Source organism: Anomalospiza imberbis, unplaced genomic scaffold (genome assembly GCF_031753505.1).
Source record: "Anomalospiza imberbis isolate Cuckoo-Finch-1a 21T00152 unplaced genomic scaffold, ASM3175350v1 scaffold_244, whole genome shotgun sequence".
Lineage (NCBI taxonomy): Eukaryota > Metazoa > Chordata > Aves > Passeriformes > Viduidae > Anomalospiza > Anomalospiza imberbis.
In genome coordinates this window covers 113,544-134,747 of record NW_027099872.1, presented here as the reverse complement: position 1 = coordinate 134,747, position 21,204 = coordinate 113,544, and the positions used below count along the sequence as shown (strand labels likewise).

Genomic DNA, 21,204 nt, shown 5'->3' with positions numbered 1-21,204 from the left:
CTGTACCCCAATTTCCCCCCCTGTACCTGATCAGTGCCCCCCGTACCCCAATTTCCCCCCTGTACCCCACTTTTGCCCCCCTGTACCCCACTTTTTGCCCCCCCGTACCTGATCAGGGCCACCCCCGTACCCCATTTCCCCCCTGTACCCATTTTTGACCCCATACCCCACTTTCCCCCCCCACACCCCGATTTTGCCCCTCCCTGTACCCCAATTTCCACCGTACCCCATTTTTCGCCCCCCCAGTACCTAATCAGGGCCACCCCATACCCCTATTTTCCCCCTGTACCCCAATTTCCCCCTGCACCCCATTTTTCCCCCTCCCTGTACCCCACTTTTTGCCCCCCCCCACCTGATCAGGGCCACCCCTGTACCCTAATTTTGCCCCCCGTACCCCATTCCCCCCCCTCTGCACCCCAGTTTTTTCCTCCATACCCCACTTTTTGCCCCCATACCCCAACCCCCTGTACCCCATTTCTGCCCCTCCCTGTACCCCATTTTTGCCCCGTACCCCATTTTTTGCCCCCCCCGTACCTGATCAGGGCCACCCCGTCCCCCAATTTCCCCCCTGTACCCCATTTCCCCCCCCGTACCCCACTTTTGCCCCCCCTGTACCCCACTTTTCCCCCCCGTACCTGATCAGGGCCACCCCGTTGCGCAGGGCCCCCCCCAGCACCTGCTCCAGCAGCGCCAGCGCCGCCCCCACGGCCCGGCGGGGCCCCGACCCCCCCCTGGGGGGAACCCCAAAATCAGGGGGGGGACCCAAATGGGGGAGGGGACCCCAAACCCTGGGGGGAGGGGAGAAAGACCCCAAAAAAGGGACCAGAAACTGCCCAGGGGGAAATGCAGTGGGTTGGGGGGCCCCGAACATGGGGGGACCCCAAAATCCCCAGGGAGACCCCAAAACCCCCACGGGAGGGACCTGGAATCAGGGGGACCCCCAAAACCCCCACAAGGGGAACCCGGAATTGGGGGGATCCCAAAACCCCCAGGGAGACCCCAAAACCCCCACGGGATGGACTTGGATTTGGGGGGGAGCCCAAAACCCTCACAGGGGGAACCCAAAACTGGGGCGACCCCAAAACCCCCACGGGAGGTACTTGGAATCGAGGGGGACCCCAAAACCCCAAGGGAGACCCCAAAACCCCTACAGGGGGAACCCGGAATCAGGGGAACCCCACAGGGAGACCCCAAAACCCCCTCGGAAAGGACGCAGAGGCAGGGGAACCCCAAAACCCCAGGGAGGAACCCCCAAAACCTCGGGGGGAAACCTAAAACCACCGAGGGACCCCCAGGTGTCCGGGGGGGACCCCAAAACCCCCAGTGAGACCCCAAAACCCCTCACTGAGCGGCTGGAAAGGGACCCCAAATCTTCCCCCGGGGCCTCAGGGTTTTGGGGACCCCCCCAAGACCCCAAACCCTCCCCGGGGTCTCAGGGATTTGGGGACCCCCTGGGATCGGGGGGCGCTCACCGGGCTGGGGCTGTCGGGGGGTTCCAGCTGTGCCACGAACGAGGGGCTGGGGGACCCCAAAACCACCCTGAGGGGCTGGCCTGGGGTCCCCAGAGCCCCCCAAAACCCTGGGGGACCCCCGGTGCACCCCAGCCTCCCGCCAGGACCTCCCCAAACCCTTCAGGGCCCCCCAAACCCCACAGAGACCCCCCTAAACCCCACAGGGATTCCCCCAAACCTCCCAGACCCCCCTGCCACACCCCAAATCCACCCCAAATCCACCCCAAAATCCCCCCCAGACCCCTCAGGCCTCCCCCAAAGCAGAGCCCCCCCAAATCCCCCCCAGCTCCCCCAAATCCTCCCAAATCCCCCCTAAATTCCCCCCAAATTCTCCCCAAATCCCTCGGAGCACCCTTCAAACTGACCCTAGATCCCCCAAGTCACCCCCAAATCCCCCCAAATCCCCCCCCAAACCCCCCTAAATCCCTCCCAGACTCCTCAGGGCTCCCCCAAATCTGAGCCCCCCCAAATCCCCCTCAAACTGACCCCAGATCCCCCAAATCCCCCCTAAATCCCCCAAATCCCTCACCTGTGCACCAGCAGCAGCTCCTCATCGCTGGCCGGGCGGCACTGGGGGGGAACGGGGGCATCAGGGGGGTCCCCAAAATCGCGGGGGGGCTCCCCAAAATCCATATGGACCCCAGAACGGGCAAGGGACCCCAAAAGAGGAAGGGACCCCGAATTTGGGGGGCTCACCTGGACGGGGACGCAGCGCTGGAGCAGCCCCTGCAGGGCCGGACACCCGGGGGGGCTGTGGGGACCCCAAAGGTCAGGGGGGACCCCAAAAACTCCAGGGGGACCCCAGAGGTCAGGGGGGACCTCCGGGTCTGGGGGAGACCCCCCCGACCCCAAAATCCAGCGGAGGATCCCAAAACCCCAGGGGGACCCCGACATTTTGGGGGAGGAGTCTGGGGGGTTGGTGGAGGGGGATTTGGGGGATTTGGGGAATTTGGGAGATTTGAGGGATTTTGGGGGCTCCGGGGGCTTTGGGGGTCCGGGGATTTTGGGGGATTTGGGAGATTTTGGGCTCCAGGGGATTTGGTGGAATTTGGGAGATGTGGGGGCTCTGGGAGATTTGGGGTTTTGGGGCTTCAGTGGGTTTGGGGGATTTGGGGCTCTGAGGGATTTGGGGTTCCGGGGGATTTGGGGCTCTGGGGGATTTGGGGTTCCGGGGGTAATTTGGGGTTCCAGAGGTAATTTGGGGGATTTGGCACTCTGAGGGATTTGGGGTTCCGGGGTAATTTGGGGGATTTGGAGTTCCAGGGGATTTGGGGGATTTGGGGTTCCAGGGGATTTGGGGCTCCGGTGGGTTTGGGGGATTTGTGGCTCTGGGGGATTTGACGGATTTGGGGTTTTGGGGCTCCGTACCGGCCGTCCCCGTGCCCGATCCCGTGCCCTCCATCGCTGACCAGCCCCGTTCCGGTGGGAGCGGCGCCCTCAGCCCCCAAATCCTGCTCGGGGGGGGTGGGGGGGGCATCGGGGTCTGGGGGGATCCCGGGACACCCCAACCCCCCCAGCAGCCCCCCCACCCCAAAGGGATCCCCAAAGGAACGCCGCAAAAAGGACCCAAGGCCGGGGTGACCCCAAAGCCCCCCCGACCCTCGGGGGGTCCCCATGGCGGGTCTTGGAGCCCCCCCCTCAAAGGGACCCCGAGCCCCCTGCCCGCCCCAGAGGGACTCTGCTATAGGGGAGCCCCCATGGCCCCGAACCACGACCCCACAAACCAGGAGGGCTCCCCCAAAGGGACCAAAATTTGGGGCACCCCCAGCCCCCCCCACCAACAACCCCAAGTATTGTGAGTGCCCCACCCAGGACCCCCCAAACTCCCCCATTTTTGGGGTCCGCCCCCCGTTACCAGCTGCTGTAGTTCCAGCCCCCATCTCCCGGGACCCCCCAAACTCCCCCATTTTTGGGGTCCCCCCTCCCCCATTACCAGCTGCTGTAGCTCCAGCCCCCCATCTCCCGGGACCCCCCCAAACTCCCCCATTTTTGGGGTCCCCCCCCCCGTTACCAGCTGCTGTAGCTCCAGCCCCCATCCCCCGGGACCCCCCAAACTCCCCCATTTTTGGGGTCCCCCTCCCCCATTACCAGCTGCTGTAACTCCAGCCCATCCCCCGGGACCCCCCAAACTCCCCCATTTTTGGGGTCCCCCCCCGTTACCAGCTGCTGTAGCTCCGCCTCCAGCCCCGCCCTCCGGCCCCGCGCGCGCCCGCGCCGGCGCGCCTGGAACAGCGCCCCCTGCTGGGGGAGCCGCCGCCCCGCGCGGCCCTGGGCGGAGCCACGGTCAGACACGCCCACCAAGGCCACGCCCACACGCGCCAACCCATTCAGTTCCCCCGTTAGTCACGCCCACCGGCCACACCCGTCCAAGCCCCGCCCACAATCAAACCACACCCCGGGAGCCCCGCCCCGCGCGGAGCCCTCAGGTACAATGGGAGGCGGAGCCAGAGAGGCCGCGCCCCTTCAGGCCACGCCCACTCCACACAGACCACGCCCGGCCCCGGAGGTTTGGGCGTGGCCGTGCGACCACGCCCATTCGAGGCTCCGCCCCCTCGACGCACGGGTGCCGCTCCTTTTGGGGGGCGGCGCCGCGCGAGCCGAGCGGGGGGCTCCGGCCACACCCAGCCACGCCCCATCAGGCCCCGCCCCTTGCCCGCCCTCCTGCTGGCCCCGCCCCTCTCACCATGGCAGCCGGGGGGGCTCTAGCGGCGCGCGGGGGGGGGCATCGCGGGGGCCTGGGGGGGACACGGGTTAGGGGACAGCGGGGACAGCGAGGGGACAGCGAGGGGACAGCGGGGACAGCGGAGACAGCGGGGGGACACGGGTTAGGGGACAGCGGGGACAGCGAGGGGACAGCGAGGGGACAACGAGGGGACAACGAGGGGACAACGAGGGGACAACGGGGGACAGCGGGGACAGCGGGGACAGCGAGGGGACAGCGGGGGACAACGAGGGGACAACGAGGGGACAGCGGGGACAGCGGGGACAGCGAGGGGACAGCGAGGGGACAGCGGGGACAGCGGGGGGACACGGGTTAGGGGACAGCGGGGACAGCGAGGGGACAGCGGGGGGACAACGGGGGGACAGCGGGGGACAGCGGGGACAGCGAGGGGACAACGGGGGGACAGCGGGGGACACGGGTTGGGGGACACGGGGCGAAACAGGGGGTAGGGGACACCGGCGACACGGGGGGACACGGGTTTGGGGGCAGCGGGGGGACACGGGGCGGGACGTGGGTTAGGGAAAGCGAGGGACAGCGCGGGGGCAGCGAGGGGACAGCGGGGGACACGGGTTGGGGACAGAGGGGGAGGGGCCGCGGGAAACAATCGGGGCTGGAGGGGGGCGGGGGGGGCGCCGGGAGCTCCACGGGCCAGGGGCGCTCCATGGGCAGCGGAGGCTCCGGGGGCCTGAGGGGCTCGGGGGGTCCCGGGGGGTCCCGGGGGGGTCCCCGGCGGGGCCCGGAGCCGCCTCGCTCACCTGCAGCCCCACGCGACGCTGGCGCGAGGCGCGCCGTGATGACGTCAGGAGCGGGAGGGGCAGGAGAGAGAATAAGAGGCGGGGCCACGAGGAGGGGGCGTGGTTCTGCCGCGCCTGGGGCGTAGCGCCGCGAATCGTGGGGCGGAGCTTAACAGGGCGGGGCTCGTTGGGGGCGTGGTCCAAAGTGGGGCGGGGCCTGGCGGGGCCAGGGCTTTACGGGTCGCCATGGTGCTGATAGGGGCCGCCATGTTGGCTGTGCTGATGGGGGCCGCCATGTTAGGTGTGCTCATAGGGGCCGCCATGTTGGGTGTGCTGGTGGGGGCCGCCATGATGGCTGTGTCCATGGCGGCCGTCATGTTGGGTGTGCTGGTGGGGGCCGCCATGATGGCTGTGTCCATGGGGGCCGTCATGTTGGGTGTGCTGGTGGGGGCCGCCATGATGGCTGTGTCCATGGGGGCCGCCATGTTGGCCGTGCCCCAGGGAGGCTGCCATCTTGGAACCAACCACCCGTTGTCCACGGCGGGGGAGCACCTTTAATTCGGATTTCTGTGGTTCCCTCCAAACACCGCCCCCACCCCGCAGGGGGGCACGACCCACCTCCACTGCCCCCCCCCTCCCATCCCCGCGCACCCCAAAGAAGGAGGCGAGAGCCGGGCTCCGTTCGGTACCGGGCTGTACTGGGACCTGTCAGAGCTGCGGGCTGAGCCCGGGCGGCGCCGCGCCGGGCCCGGGGGGGGCCCCGAAGTCGCCCCCCAGGAAGGGCCCGGTGGGTGGGGGGAAGGGCAGCAGGTGCCCGGACAGGACGAGGGGCCCGAGGGCGAAAAGCGCGGCCGGGTCCTCGGGGGGTGGTTGGGGAGGCGCGGGGGGTGGCAGGGGGGGCCCGGCCGAGGTTTCGGGGACCCCCCCGGGGCCGGCGCCCCCCGCCTGGCGCCGCTTCTTGCCCTTGGCCGAGACCTTGCGGTTGCGGGTCTGGATCCCGTCCTTGCGCATCGTCAGCGGCCGGTTCACCTGCGGGAAACGGGGTTCACTGGGAGGAATGGGGTTCACTGGGAGAAATGGGGTTCACTAAGAGAAATGGGGTTCACTGGGAGAAATGGGGTTCACTGAGAGAAACGGGGTTCACTGGGAGAAATGGGGTTCACTGGGAGAAATGGGATTCACTGGGAGAAATGGGGTTCACTGAGAGAAATGGGGTTCACTGGGATAAATGGGGTTCACTAGGAGAAATGGGGTTCACTAAGAGAAATGGGGTTCACTGGGAGAAATGGGGTTCACTGAGAGAAACGGGGTTCACTGGGAGAAATGGGGTTCACTAAGAGAAATGGGGTTCACTGGGAGAAATGGGGTTCACTAGGAGAAATGGGGTTCACTGAGAGAAATGGGGTTCACTGAGAGAAACGGGGTTCACTGGGAGAAATGGGGTTCACTGAGAGAAACGGGGTTCACTAAGAGAAATGGGATTCACTAGGAGAAATGGGGTTCACTGGGAGAAATGGGATTCACTAGGAGAAATGGGGTTCACTAAGAGAAATGTGGTTCACTGGGAGAAATGGGGTTCACAGAGAGAAATGGGATTCACTGGGAGAAATGGGGTTCACTGAGAGAAATGAGGTTCACCTGCGGGAAATGGGGTTCACTGGGAGAAATGGGGTTCACTAAGAGAAATGGGATTCACTAGGAGAAATGGGGTTCACCTGCGGGAAATGGGGTTCACCAGGGGGGCACAAATCCAGGGGAGCCCCAAATCCGGAGGGGGTCCCAAAACCCAGAGGAGGGTCCCCAAATCTGGGGAGATCCCCAAATCTTGGGGGGGTCTGCAGATCCGGGGGAGGACCTGAAATGCGGGGGGAGGTCCTCAAATCTGAGGGGCCTCCCCAAAATCCTGAGAGAGGTCCCCAAATCGGGGTGGGTCCCCAAATCCGGGGGGGGTCCCCAAATCCTGAGGGGTTCCTCCAATCCAGGGGAGGGTTCCCCAAATCCTGAGGGGTTCCCCAAATCCAGGTGTAGTTTGGAGCCATTCAGGGACGTTTTGGGGTGGTTTAGGGAGACTTTAGGGATATTTGGGGATATTTTGGGATATTTTTGGGAGATTTTAGGGATATTTTGGGGATATTTTGGGGTGGTTTTAGGGTGTCTCACCCAGTGCAGTTTGTAGTAGAGCCTGTAGGCGTTGCACACGGGGTTTGGGGTATTTTGGGGATATTTTGAGGATATTTAGGGATATTTTGGGGATATTCAGGGATATTTTGGGGTGGTTTTAGGGTCTCTCACCCGGTGCAGTTTGTAGTAGAGCCCGCAGGCGTTGCACACAGGGTTTGGGATGGCTCAGGGATATTTTAGGGATATTTTGGGGATATTCAGGGATATTTTGGGGTGGTTTTAGGGTCTCTCACCCGGTGCAGTTTGTAGTAGAACCCGCAGGCGTTGCACACAGGGTTTGGGGTGGCTCAGGGATATTTTAGGGATATTTTGGGGATATTCAGGGATATTTTGGGGTGGTTTTAGGGTCTCTCACCAGGTGCAGTTTGTAGTATAGCCTGCAGGAGTTGCACTCGGGGTTTGGGGTGGCTCAGGGATATTTTAGGGATATTTTAGGGATATTTTGGGGATATTCAGGGATATTTTGGGGATATTTTATGGTCTCTCACCCGGTGCAGTTTGCAGTAGAGCACGCAGGCGTTGCACACAGGGTTTGGGGTGGCTCAGAGATATTTGAGGGATATTTTGGGGATATTTAGAGATATTTTGGGGATATTCAGGGATATTTTGGGGTGGTTTTAGGGTTTCTCACCCAGTGCAGTTTGTAGTAGAGCCCACAGGCATTGCACACAGGGTTTGGGGTGGCTCAGGGATATTTTAGGGATATTTTGGGGATATTCAGGGATATTTTGGGGTGGTTTTAGGGTCTCTCACCCGGTGCAGTTTGTAGTAGAGCCTGCAGGCGTTGCACTCGAGGTTTGGGGTGGCTCAGGGATATTCAGGGATATTTCAGGGATATTTTGGGGTGGTTTTAGGGTCCCTCACCCGGTGCAGTTTGTAGTAGAGCACGCAGGCGTTGCACACAGGGTTTGGGGTGGCTCAGGGATATTCAGGGATATTTTAGGGATATTTCAGGGATATTTTGGGGTGGTTTTAGGGTCCCTCACCCGGTGCAGTTTGTAGTAGAGCCCGCAGGCATTGCAGACGGGGTCCCCGCGGGGGCTGCGCCGCCACAGCGTGGTGGTGCTGGTCTGGCAGTTGCTGCAGACGGTGCCGGCGCGTTTGCTCACCAGCTGCAAAAAGGGACGGGGGCGTTTGGGGTTTGGTGAATGAGGAGCTTTGGGGGGACTGAGAGGGGATTGTGGGGGACAAGAGCGGGTTTGGGGTGGATTTGGGGCTGTAAGAAGGGATTTGGGGACAATTAAAGGGGATTTGGGGTGTAAGAAGGGGTTTGGGGGGGACTAAAAGGGGATTTGGGAATGTAAGGAGGGGTTTGGGGAGACTTAAATGGGATTTGGGGGTGTAAGGAGGGGTTTGGGGAGAATAAAAGGGGATTTGGTGGTGTAAGGAGGGGTTTGGGGAATTTGGGGGAGACTGGATGGGGATTTTGGGGTGTAAGGAGGGTTTAGGGGGGATTTGGGGAGGTTTTGTGGGGGAGAAGGGAGGTTTTGGGGGGATTAAAGGGAATTTAGGGTGTACGGAAGGGTTTGGTGGGATTTGGGGATTTGGGGGCCTGGGAGGAGTTGGAGGGGTGTTTGTGGGGGACTTGAGGGAGTTTTAGGGTGCAAGGAGGGCTTTGGGGGTTTTGGGGTGTCTGGGGGGGACTGGTGGGGATTAGGGGGTGTAAGGAAGGGTTTGGGGGGATTTGAGGAGGTTTGGGGGGGATTTGGGGAGTTTGGGGTTGGCTGGGAGGGATTAGAGGGGGATTTGGGTTTGGGAGAATTTGGGGTCCCTGGGGATGATTTTGGGGTCCCTCGGGGGGTTATTTGGGGTCTGGGGGCTGACCAGGTGTATTTTGGTGTCCCTGGGGTGTGATTTTGGGGTCCAGGGTGATTTGGGGTCTGGGGGCTGACCAGGTGTATTTTGGGGTTCCCCAGGTGTATTTTGGGTTCTCAGGGCTGAAATTTGGGGGTCCCGGGGCTGATTTTGGGGTCCCAGGGCTGATTTTGGGTTCCCCAAGGCTGATTTTGGGGTTCCTGGGGCTGATTTTGGGTTCCCCAGGGCTGGTTTTGGGGTTCCTGGGACTGATTTTGGGTTCCCCAGGGCTGGTTTTGGGGTCCCGGGGCTGGTTTTGGGGTCCTGGGGCTGGTTTGGATCTAGGGCTGGTTTTGGGATTCCCAGGCTGATTTCGGGGTCCCGGGGCTGGTTTGGGGTTGGGGGCTGACCAGGGTTATTTTGGGGTTCCCGGGGCTGATTTCGGGGTCCTGGGGCTGGTTTTGGGGTCCCGGGGCTGGTTTTGGGGTCCCAGGGCTGGTTTTGGGGTCCCCGGGCTGGTTTCGGGGTCCCCGGGCTGGTTTTGGGGTCCCCGGGCTGGTTTTGGGGTCCCGATTTCGGGGTCAGGGGCTGACCAGGCGCTTCTTGGGGCGGATGAGCGGGCGGTTGTGCCCGTTGAGGCGGTGGTAGAGACCGCAGGCGTTGCACAGGTAGTGCCCGGTGCCGTCCCGGCGCCACAGCGGCGTCGCCGTGGCCCCGCAGTTCACGCACTCGCGCGCCTCTGGCAGAGGGGAGGGAGCAGTGAGCACCGGTACGGACCAGTACGGACCAGTACGGACCGGTATAGACCGGTACAGACCAGTATGGACCAGTATGGACCAGTACGTGCCGGTACAGACCAGTACGGACCGGTACAGACCGGTACGGACCAGTACAGACCGGTATGGACCGGTACAGACCGGTATGGACTGGTATGGACCTGTACAGACTGGTATGGACCAGTATGGACCGGTATGGACCAGTATGAACTGGTATGGACCGGTATGAACTGGTATGGACTGGTATGGACCAGTATGGACTGGTATGGACCAGTATGGACCGGTATGGACCGGTATGGACCAGTACAGACCGGTATGAACTGGTATGGACCAGTACAGACCGGTATGGACTGGTACAGACTGGTGAGCACCGGTGTGGACCGATACAGATCAGTACGGACCAATATGGACCAGTATGGACCAGTACGGACCAGTATGGACCGGTATGGACCAGTATGGACCAGTATGGACCAGTATGGACCAGTATAGACTGGTACAGACCAGTATGGACCAGTACGGACCAGTATGGACCAGTACGGACCGGTACGGACCGGTACGGACCAGTACGGACCAGTAGGGACCAGTATGGACCAGTACAGACTGGTATGGACTGGTACAGACCGGTATGGACTGGTACGGACCTGTACAGACTGGTATGGACCAGTATGGACCGGTATGGACCAGTATGGACCGGTATGGACCAGTATGAACTGGTATGGACCAGTATGGACCGGTATGGACCAGTATGGACCGGTACGGACCAGTATGGACTGGTATGGACCAGTATGGACCGGTATGGACCAGTATGGACTGGTACAGACCGGTGAGCACCGGTATGGACCGATACGGACCAGTACGGACCAATATGGACCAGTATGGACCAGTACGGACCAGTGCGGACCAGTATGGACCAGTACGGACCAGTATAGACCGGTACAGACCAGTAAGGACCAATATAGACCAGTATGGACCGGTACAGACCAGTATGGCCCAGTACAAACCAGTTCAAACCAGTATAAACTCATATGAACCACCAGAGCACATGCCCCAGCATCCACCCCTAGTTCCCACACTCTGCCCAATACCAACCAGTATAAACCAGTATGGACCAGTAGGGACCACTATGGAACAGCAAGCACCAGTACAGAGCCCTATAGGGTATTCTACACCAGTATAAACCAGTATGGACCAGTATAAACCAGTACAGGCTACTATAGGATATTCTGCACCAGTATAAACCAGTATGGACCAGTATAAACCAGTATAGACCAGTATAAGCTATCCTACATCTGCATAAACTAGTATAAACCAGTATAAACCAGTATGGGCCACTATAGGATATCCTGCACCAGTATAAACCGGTATGGACCAGTACGAGGCACTGGGCAGCTCAGCACATACCCCAGTATACTCCCACAACTCTGCCCAGTACAGCCCAGTATAAACCAACAGCAATCTCCCTGACACAATACAAACCAGTATGGACCAGTATGGGCCAGCATAAACCAGTACAAGCCAATACAAACCAATCTGTGCCCCAGTATAAACCAGTGCAGGCCCCAGTATGGACCAGTACAAGCACCACTATAACCCAGTACAAGCTCCCAGTAAGCTTCCCAGTGCATCCCAGTATGAACCAGTGCATCCCAGTGAGCCCCACCAGTCCCTCCCAGTGCTCCCAGTCCCCTCCCAGTGCTCCCAGTGCTCCCAGTCCCTCCCAGTGCCCCCCAGTCCCCCCAGATCCTCCCAGTCCCTCCCAGTGCTCCCAGTCCCCTCCCAGTCCCTCCCAGTCCCTCCCAGTGCCCCCCAGTCCCTCCCAGTCCCTCCCAGTGCTTCCAGTCCCCTCCCAGTCCCTCCCAGTGCTCCCAGTCCCTCCCAGTCCCTCCCAGTGCCCCCCAGTCCCTCCCAGTGCTCCCTCCCAGTCCCTCCCAGTCCCCCTCAGCCCCCCCCAGTGCTCCCAGTCCCTCCCAGTCCCTCCCAGTGCTCCCTCCCAGTCCCTCCCAGTCCCTCCCAGTGCCCCCCAGTGCTCCCAGTCCCCTCCCAGTTCCTCCCAGTCCCTCTCCCAGTGCTCCCAGTGCTCCCAGTGCCCCCAGCGCCCGGGTCTCACCGCAGGGGGGCCCCGCGGGCGGCAGGGGGGGTCCCGTGGGTGGGGGGCTCTGCGGGGGCTGCAGCAGCTCCAGGAACCGGGGGGGCTCCGGGGGGGGAGGGGGCCAGGAGGGACCCCCCAGGGACCCCCCCTCAGCCCAGGGCACCAGGGACAGGCGGCCTGGGGGGACATGGGGACATTGGGGACACTGGGGACATTGGGGACACTGGGGACACTGGGGACATCGGGGACATTGGGACATCGGGGGCATCGGGGACATTGGGGATTATTGGGGATTATTGGGGACACTGGGGACATTGGGGACATTGGGGACATTGGGGATTATTGGGGATTATTGGGGACATTGGGGACATTGGGGACATGGGGGACATTGGGACATCGGGGACATTGGGGACATGGGGGACATTGGGACATCAGGGGCATCGGGGACATTGGGACATCGGGGACATTGGGGATTATTGGGGATTATTGGGGACATTGGGGACATGGGGGACATTGGGGACATTGGGACATCGGGGGCATTGGGGACATTGGGACATCGGGGGCATTGGGGACATGGGGGACATTGGGACATCGGGGGCATCGGGGACATTGGGACATCGGGGACATTGGGGATTATTGGGGATTATTGGGGACATTGGGGACATGGGGGACATTGGGGAAATTGGGGACATTGGGGATATTGGGACATCGGGGACATTGGGGATTATTGGGGACATTGGGGACAGGTGGCCTGGGGGGACATGGGGACACTGGAGACACTGGGGACACAGGGACAGTGGGGACATGGGGGACATTGCGGACATTGGGACATCGGGGGCATCGGGGACATTGGGGACATTGGGGATTATTTGGGACATTGGGGACAGGTGGCCTGGGGGGACACGGGGACACTGGGGACACTGGGGACATTGGGGACACAGGGACAGTGGGGACATGGGGACACTGGGGACATTGGGGACACAGGGACAGTGGGGACATGGGGACACTGGGGACATTGGGGACACAGGGACAGTGGGGACATGGGGACACTGGGGACATTGGGGACACAGGGACAGTGGGGACATGGGGACACTGGGGACATTGGGGACACAGGGACAGTGGGGACATGGGGACACTGGGGACATTGGGGACACAGGGACAGTGGGGACATGGGGACACTGGGGACATTGGGGACACAGGGACAGTGGGGACATGGGGACACTGGGGACATTGGGGACACAGGGACAGTGGGGACATGGGGACACTGGGGACATTGGGGACACAGGGACAGTGGGGACATGGGGACACTGGGGACATTGGGGACACAGAAACAGTGGGGACATGGGGACACTGGGGACATTGGGGACACAGAAACAGTGGGGACATGGGGACACTGGGGACATTGGGGACACAGGGACAGTGGGGACATGGGGACATTGGGGACATTGGGGACACAGGGACAGGGGGGACATGGGGACACTGGGGACATTGGGGACACAGGGACAGTGGGGACATGGGGACACTGGGGACATTGGGGACACAGGGACAGTGGGGACATGGGGACACTGGGGACATTGGGGACACAGGGACAGTGGGGACATGGGGACACTGGGGACATTGGGGACACAGGGACAGTGGGGACATGGGGACACTGGGGACATTGGGGACCGTGGGACAGTGGGGACATGGGGACACTGGGGACATTGGGGACAGAGGGACAGTGGGGACATGGGGGACATTGCGGACATTGGGGAAGGGGGCACAGGGACGCGAGTGGGGACACTGGAGACACTGGGGACACGGGGGGACATGGCAGGGGGGTCAGAAGGGGACACGGGGGGGTTGTGGGGACAAAGGGGGACCTGGGGGAGGCTGGGACAGAGGGTGACACAGGTGACACAGGTGACAAGGGTGACAGGGGTGAAACAGGGGTGACACGGGTGACACAGGGGGTGACAGCTGACAGGGGTCACACAGGGCAGCACACAAGGGTTGACACGGGTGACACAAGAGGTGACAGGGGTGACACAGGGGTGACACAGGGGACCTGGGTGACACAGGAGACACAGATCACAGAGGGGGTGACACAGGAGGTCACACAGAAGGTGACACAGGGGTGACAGGTGACAGGGGTCACACAGGGGGTGACACCAGGGGTGATACAGGGGGTGACAGAGATGACAGGTGACAGGGACAGGGTACCTGGTGGGGGGTAGGGTCCCAGCAGCCCCCACGGTGACATAGGGGGTGACACAGGGGTGACAGGTGACACAGGTGACACAGGTGACACAGGTGTGACACAGGAGGTGACACAGGAGGTGACAGGGGTGAGGCAGAGGTGACACAGGGGTGACACAGGTGACACAGGAGGTGACACAGGGGTGACAGGGGTGACACAGGAGGTGACAGGGACGGTACCTGGCGGGGGGTAGGGTCCCAGCAGCCCCACTGGTGACACAGGGGTGACACAGAGGTGACACGGGTGTGACACAGGGGTGACACAGGGGTGACACGGGTGACACAGGCGTGACACAGGAGGTGACACAGGAGGTGACAGGGGTGACACAAGAGGTGACAGGGATGGTACCTGGCAGGGGGTAGGGTCCCAGCTGCCCCACTGGTGACACAGGGGTGACACAGGTGACACAGGTGTGACACAGGAGGTGACAGGGGTGACACAGGAGGTGACAGGGACGGTACCTGGCGGGGGGTAGGGTCCCAGCTGCCCCACTGGTGACACAGGGGTGACAGAGGTGTGACACAGGTGACACAGGAGGTGACACAGGAGGTGACACAGGTGACACAGGAGGTGACACGGGTGACACAGGAAGTGACAGGGACGGTACCTGGCGGGGGGTAGGGTCCCAGCAGCCCCACTGGTGACACAGGGGTGACGCAGAGGTGACACAGGTGACACAGGAGGTGACACAGGAGGTGACACAGGTGACACAGGTGACACAGGGGTGACACAGGAGGTGACAGGTGTGACACAGGAGGTGACACAGGTGACACAGGTTACACAGGAGGTGACAGGTGTGACACAGGAGGTGACACAGGTGACACAGGTGACACAGGAGGTGACACAGGAGGTGACAGGGACGGTACCTGGCGGGGGGTAGGGTCCCAGCAGCCCCACTGGTGACACAGGGGTGACGCAGAGGTGACAGGTGACACCGGTGTGACACAGGGGTGACACAGGTGTGACACAGGGGTGACACAGGTGTGACATGGGTGACACAGGTGTGACACAGGGGTGACACAGGGGTGACACAGGTGACACAGGTGTGACACAGGAGGTGACAGGGTGACACAGGTGACACAGGGGTGACAGGGGTGACACAGGAGGTGACAGGGGTGACACAGGAGACACAGGAGGTGACACAGGAGGTGACAGGGACGGTACCTGGCGGGGGGTAGGGTCCCAGCAGCCCCACTGGTGACACAGGTGTGACACAGGTGACACAGGAGGTGACACAGGAGGTGACACAGGTGACACAGGAGGTGACACAGGAGGTGACACAGGAGGTGACACAGGTGACACAGGGGTGACACAGGTGTGACACAGGAGGTGACACAGGTGACACAGGTGACACGGGAGGTGACACAGGAGGTGACAGGGACGGTACCTGGCGGGGGGTAGGGTCCCAGCAGCCCCACTGGTGACACAGGGGTGACGCAGAGGTGGCACAGGTGACACCGGTGTGACACAGGGGTGACACAGGTGTGACATGGGTGACACAGGTGTGACACAGGAGGTGACACAGGAGGTGACACAGGTGACACAGGAGGTGACAGGGACGGTACCTGGCGGGGGGTAGGGTCCCAGCAGCCCCACTGGTGACACAGGTGTGACACAGGTGACACAGGAGGTGACACAGGAGGTGACACAGGTGACACAGGAGGTGACAGGGACGGTACCTGGCGGGGGGTAGGGTCCCAGCAGCCCCCCCGGCTCCAGCCCCTCGGGCGCCCCCAGCCCCAGGAAGGCTCCGGCCTCGTCGGGGAACGGGGGGGGCCCCTCCGGCCCCCCCAGCGCCACGAACTCCATGGGGGACCCCCAAACCCGGCCCGGGGGGTGCCTGCGGAGAGCCCCGATCAGCACCCCAAAAACCAGACCCTGCGAGACCCCAGAGAGCACCCCAAAAACCCTGTGAGACCCCAGATAGCACCCCAAAACCCTGTGAGACCCCAGAGAGCACCCCAAAAACCCTGTGAGACCCCAGATAGCACCCCAAAAACCAGACCCTGCGAGACCCCAGATAGCACCCCAAAAACCAGACCCTGTGAGACCCCAGATAGCACCCCAAAACCCTGTGAGACCCCAGAGAGCACCCCAAAACCCTGTGAGACCCCACATAGCACCCCAAAAACCAGACCCTGTGAGACCCCAGAGAGCACCCCAAAACCCTGTGAGACCCCACATAGCACCCCAAAACCCTGCGAGACCCCACATAGCACCCCAAAACCCTGCGAGACCCCAGATAGCACCCCAAAAACGCCTGCAAGACCCCAGATAGCACCCCAAAACCCTGTGAGACCCCACATAGCACCCCAAAAACCAGACCCTGTGAGACCCCAGAGAGCACCCCAAAACCCTGTGAGACCCCACATAGCACCCCAAAACCCTGTGAGACCCCACATAGCACCCCAAAAACCAGACCCTGCGAGACCCCAGAGAGCACCCCAAAAACCCTGCGAGACCCCAGATAGCACCCCAAAACCCTGCGAGACCCCAGATAGCACCCCAAAACCCTGTGAGACCCCACAGAGCACCCCAAAAACCCTGTGAGACCCCACATAACACCCCAAAACCCTGCGAGACCCCAGATAGCACCCCAAAAACGCCTGCAAGACCCCAGATCAGCACCCCAAAACCCCAGTGAGACCCCAAATCAGCACCCCAAAAACCCTGTGAGACCCCAAATCAGCACCCCAAAACCCTGTGAGACCCCAAATCAGCACCCCAAAAACCCTGTGAGACCCCAGATCAGCTCCCCAAAACCCCAACCCCCTCAGGGTCCCCCCCAAATTCTCCCCTGGCCCCTTGGGGATCCCCAAGCCCCGGTCCCACAACTGGGGGGGTCCTGCACCCCTGGCTGCTCCCCCAAAACAGCACCTCAATGTCCAGAACCCCAAACCGGGCACACCCGAACCCCAAAACCCCCAGACTGGGGGTCCCAAACCCCTGGGGACCCCCAAACTCTGAAATCCCAAGACTGGGGACCCCTAAATCCCGAGATCCCCAAACCGGGGACCCCCAAACCCCTGGAGACCCCCAAACCCCGAAATCCCCAAATCCCTGGGGACCCCTGAACCCCAAAATCCCCAAACTGGGGACCCTGAAACCCCTGGGGACCCCAAACCCCACAAACTGGGGGTCCCAAACCCCTGGGGACCCCCAAACACTGAAATCCCCAAACTGGGGACCCCCAGACCCCAAAATCCTCCACCCGGGGACCCCCAAACCCCGAGATCCCCCACCCGGGGACCCCCAAACCCCGGGTGCCCCCCAATCCCCACCCAGACCCCTCCTCCCCCTCGCTGACCCCCGGGGGGGCTGTTTTGAGGTCCCTCCCCACCGAGACCCCCCTGAACCCCCAAACCCGGGGGTTCCTGACCTGGAGCCGTCCTGTCCTTGTCCCTGTCTCTGTCCCCTCTGTCCCCATCCCTGTCCCCATTCCTGTCCTGTCCCCGTACCCCCGTCCCCGTTCCCCTGTCCCCCTGTCCCAATCCCTGTCCCTGTCCCCATCCCCTTGTCCCCCTGTCCTAGTCCCCATCCCCCTGTCCCTGTCCCCATCCCCCTGTCTCCTGTCCCACGTCCCTGTCCCTGTCCCCTGTCCCATGTCCCTGTCCCTATCCCTCTCTCCCTGTCTCTGTCCCCATCCCCCTGTCCCTGTCCCCATCCCTGTCCCCCTGTCCTAGTCCCCCTGTCCCCCTGTCCCTGTCTCTGTCCCCATCCCCCTGTCCCCATCCCTGTCCCCCTGTCCCTGTCCCATGTCCCTGTCCCCATCCCCAGCCCCCTGTCCCTGTCCCCATCCCCCTGACCCTGTCCCCATCCCCGTCCCCCTGTCCCTGTCCCCCTGTCCCCATCCCTGTCCCTATCCCCATTCCTGTCCCCCTGTCCCTGTCCCATGTCTCTGTCCCATGTCCCTCTCTCCCTGTCCCCGTCCCCATCCCCGTCCCCCTGTCCCTGTCCCTGTCCCCATCCCCCTGTCCCTGTCCCCATCCCTGTCCCATGTCCCTGTCCCTATCCCTCTCTCCCTGTCCCTGTCCCCATCCCCCTGTCCCTGTCCCCATCCCTGTCCCATGTCCCTGTCCCTATCCCTCTCTCCCTGTCCCTGTCCCCATCCCCCTGTCCCCCTGTCCCTGTCCCCATCCCCGTCCCCCTGTCCCCATTCCCCTGTCCCATGTCCCTGTCCCTCTCTCCCTGTCCCCCTGTCCCCGTCTCCATCCCCCTGTCCCTGTCCCCATCCCTGTCCCATGTCCCTGTCCCTATCCCTCTCTCCCTGTCCCTGTCCCCATCCCCCCGTCCCCCTGTCCCCATTCCCCTGTCCCTGTCCCTGTCCCTCTCTCCCTGTCCCCCTGTCCCTGTCCCCATCCCCATCCCCCTGTCCCTGTCCCTGTCCCTGTCTCCAGCCCGGCCGGACAGACGGACACGGGGGGTGGACCCCACCCCCCTTCGGCACCCCAAAAGTCTGGGGGGGGGCCCATGGTGAGGGGGTTTGGGGAGCGGAGCTCACCTGGTGCGCTGGGAGCCGAGGCCTTCGGGGGATTTTGGGGGTTTTGGGGCGTTTCGGGGGTTTTGGGGGGGCGGTAACGGCCCCGGGGCTGCCCGGGGCTGATAAGGCCTTATCAGATTTTGGGGCCCCGGCGGTTGGACTGGGGGGGCCGGGCGGGGCCGGGGCCCTTTATCAGCCCCGGCCAGAGCGGGGGGCAGGGCCTGCGCACACAGCGCGCCCCAAAAATGGGAATGGAAACACAAAAATGGGAATGGAACCCTAAAATTGGGAATGGAACCCCAAAAATGGGAATGGAACCATAAAAATGGGAATGGAAACACAAAAATGAGAATGGAACCCCCAAAAATGGGAATGGAACCACAGAAATGGGAATGGAACCCTAAAAATGGGAATGGAACCCCCAAAAATGGGAATGGAAACACAAAAATGAGAATGGAACCCTAAAAATGGGAATGGAAACACAAAAATGGGAATGGAACCCTAACAATGGGAATGGAACCCTCAAAAATGGGAATGGAAACCCAAAAATGGGAATAGCACCCCAAATTCAGGACTGGTACCCCAAAATGGGGAATGGAAACCCAAAATCCACACTGACACCCCAAATTTGAGAATGGCACCCCAAATTTGGGAGTTTTGGCCCAAAACTGGGGACTGACACCCCAAATTCCAGATGGACACCCCAAATTCCAGACTGGCACCCCAAATCCAGTGCCTGACACCCCAAATTTCAGAGCTTTCAGCCCAATATTGTGCCCTGACACCCCAAATTTCAGGGATTTTGGCCCAACCTTCAGGATCTTCCAGCCCCAAATTTAAAGTTTTCAGCTTGAAATTTGCAATTTTCTGAAATTCATTTTTTTTTTTCACCAAAGCTGGGGGTTTGGACGGGAAATTTGGCATTTTTAGGCCTCCAAATATTCAGAGCACGACAGAAAAAAGGCATCATGAGCCCCAGAATTGGAGGTTTCAAGGAAGGAAAAAAAAAGGATTTGAACCTAAAATGTGTCAGTTTCGGCCCAAAAGTTGGGTTTTCAGCACGAAATTTGAGGCTCTCAAGTGAAAATTTGGGATTTTCGGCCTCAAGTTCACTTTTTTCAGCAGCAAAATGGGGATTTTGAGCCCCAAATTGGACATTTTTAGGCCTCAATATCCCCAAAAAAAGAGCATTTTTGAGGGAAATATGGAGTTGGGAACCACAAATTTGGGATTTTGGGGGAAAATCCAGCATTTTCAGCCAAAGTTTGGGATTTTCAGCCTGAAATTCACCATCTTGGCATCAGAATGGGTATTTTTCAGTCCTAATTTCAATTTTTTGGCAACAAATGGGGAATTTCATCCCCAAATTTTACATTTACAGGACACAAAATTGGGGCTCTCAGAAGGAATGGAGCTGAGTCCCAAAGCTGGGTGGTTTAACCCTGAAATCAGACAGTTTGACCCAAAATTGCTAAATTCAGTCCCAGATTGGGGCTTTCAGACACCAAACAGAGAATTTTCACTTTAATAACAGGACTTGGATATTTTTTGGTCCAAAATTCTTGTTTTTGGGATGAAAATCAGTATTTTTATTCCAAATCTGACATTTTCAGCCCCAAAACTGGAGGTTTTCAGCCCAAAATTGGGATTTTCAGCCTGGAACTTCTATTATCAACCCCAAAAATCGGATGTTTTACCTCAAAATTACAGATTTCAACCCCAAAATTGGCAATCTTCACCCAAAATTACAAGTTCTAACCCAAAATCAAGACGTTTAATCTGAATTTGGGGTTATCAAGGTAAAGTTGCAAATTTTCACTCTAAAACTGGAAACCTGCAGCCTAAAATTGGGGATTTTGTAACAAAACTCAGGAATTTCCACCCTAAACCGGGAGATTTTCAGCCCCACGTTTCCAACCCCCAAAATGGGGATTTTTTGGTCTCCTCACCTCTGCTTTGGGCTCAAATCCGGGGGGTTTGGGTCCGAGCCGGGCGTTTTTCATCTCCCGCCGCGTCCCCGACCCCAAATCCGACGTTTTCGGCCCCAAATCTCCGTGCTGGGGTCGGACTCCCCCCCGTTCCCGCTGCTCTGGGGCTGGGGTCCCCCCAAATCCGGGGGGAAATCTGGGGGGTCCCCAGGGAGGGGAGGGGTCCCTGGGACCCCCGGGGACTCCTCGGGGCCCCCCCAAAATGGGGGGGGGTCATCAATGGTGGGGGTCCCCAAGTTTGGGGAGGGGTCCCACGGCCCCATGGGGGGCTGAGGGGGGTCAGGGGGGTCCAGCAGGGGGTCTCCAGTTTGGGGGGGACGTGGGGGTCCCCCAGTTTGAGGAGGGGTCCCAGGGCCCCTGGGGGGGGTCACTGGGGGACCCACAGCCCCATTGGGGGTCAGCGGGGGTCCCCAAAGTTGGGGAGGGGGTCTCAGGGCCTCACGGGGGGGTCCCTCCGGGGTCGCCCAGAATGTGGAGGGGTCTCAGGGCCCCATGGGGGGGGGGGGTGGGGGGTCAGTGGGGGTCCCCAAGATTGGGGAGGGGTCTCAGGGCCCTCCAGGGGGGATCCCCCAGTTTGGGGAGGGGTCCCAGAGCCCCGTGGGGGGGGTCTATGGGGGTCCCCCAGTTTGGGGAGGGGTCCCAGGGCCCCGTGGGGGGGGTCTATGGGGGTCCCCCAGTTTGGGGAGGGGT

At 61.1% G+C, this 21,204-nt stretch overlaps 3 protein-coding genes across 6 annotated transcripts; 1 reads left to right on the top strand and 2 right to left on the bottom strand.

Annotated features, from left to right (window-relative positions):
• Positions 1 to 635: 635 nt before the first annotated feature.
• On the bottom strand, positions 636 to 5,498 carry HDAC6 (histone deacetylase 6; the record flags this gene model as incomplete). Its single annotated transcript, XM_068178238.1, has 8 exons — positions 4,989 to 5,498; positions 4,195 to 4,246; positions 3,672 to 3,779; positions 2,880 to 2,962; positions 2,208 to 2,262; positions 2,041 to 2,081; positions 1,475 to 1,518; positions 636 to 723 (listed from the first exon to the last, which is right to left on the bottom strand). Coding segments are annotated over exons 2-8 (422 nt in total), but the record flags the coding sequence as incomplete, so codon positions are not given.
• A 146-nt stretch (positions 5,499 to 5,644) lies between these two features.
• Positions 5,645 to 18,674, bottom strand: GATA1 (GATA binding protein 1). 4 transcript variants are annotated; one of them, XM_068178230.1, is made up of 6 exons: positions 18,548 to 18,674; positions 15,726 to 15,886; positions 11,826 to 11,984; positions 9,536 to 9,681; positions 8,135 to 8,260; positions 5,645 to 5,996 (listed from the first exon to the last, which is right to left on the bottom strand). In XM_068178230.1, the coding sequence occupies exons 2-6, from the start codon at positions 15,853 to 15,855 to the stop codon at positions 5,676 to 5,678; spliced, it is 882 nt and encodes a 293-aa protein (XP_068034331.1). In that variant the 5' UTR covers positions 15,856 to 15,886; positions 18,548 to 18,674; the 3' UTR covers positions 5,645 to 5,675. The 4 variants fall into 4 exon arrangements, with proteins under 4 accessions (XP_068034331.1, XP_068034333.1, XP_068034329.1 ...); XM_068178232.1 differs by lacking the exon at positions 11,826 to 11,984 and having other exon boundaries at positions 18,548 to 18,673; XM_068178228.1 differs by lacking the exons at positions 15,726 to 15,886; positions 18,548 to 18,674 and adding an exon at positions 14,226 to 15,051.
• LOC137466506 (fibril-forming collagen alpha chain-like) lies at positions 11,992 to 14,219 on the top strand. Its single transcript, XM_068178233.1, has one exon. The coding sequence runs from the start codon at positions 12,186 to 12,188 to the stop codon at positions 13,740 to 13,742; it is 1,557 nt and encodes a 518-aa protein (XP_068034334.1). The 5' UTR covers positions 11,992 to 12,185; the 3' UTR covers positions 13,743 to 14,219.
• Positions 18,675 to 21,204: the final 2,530 nt, after the last annotated feature.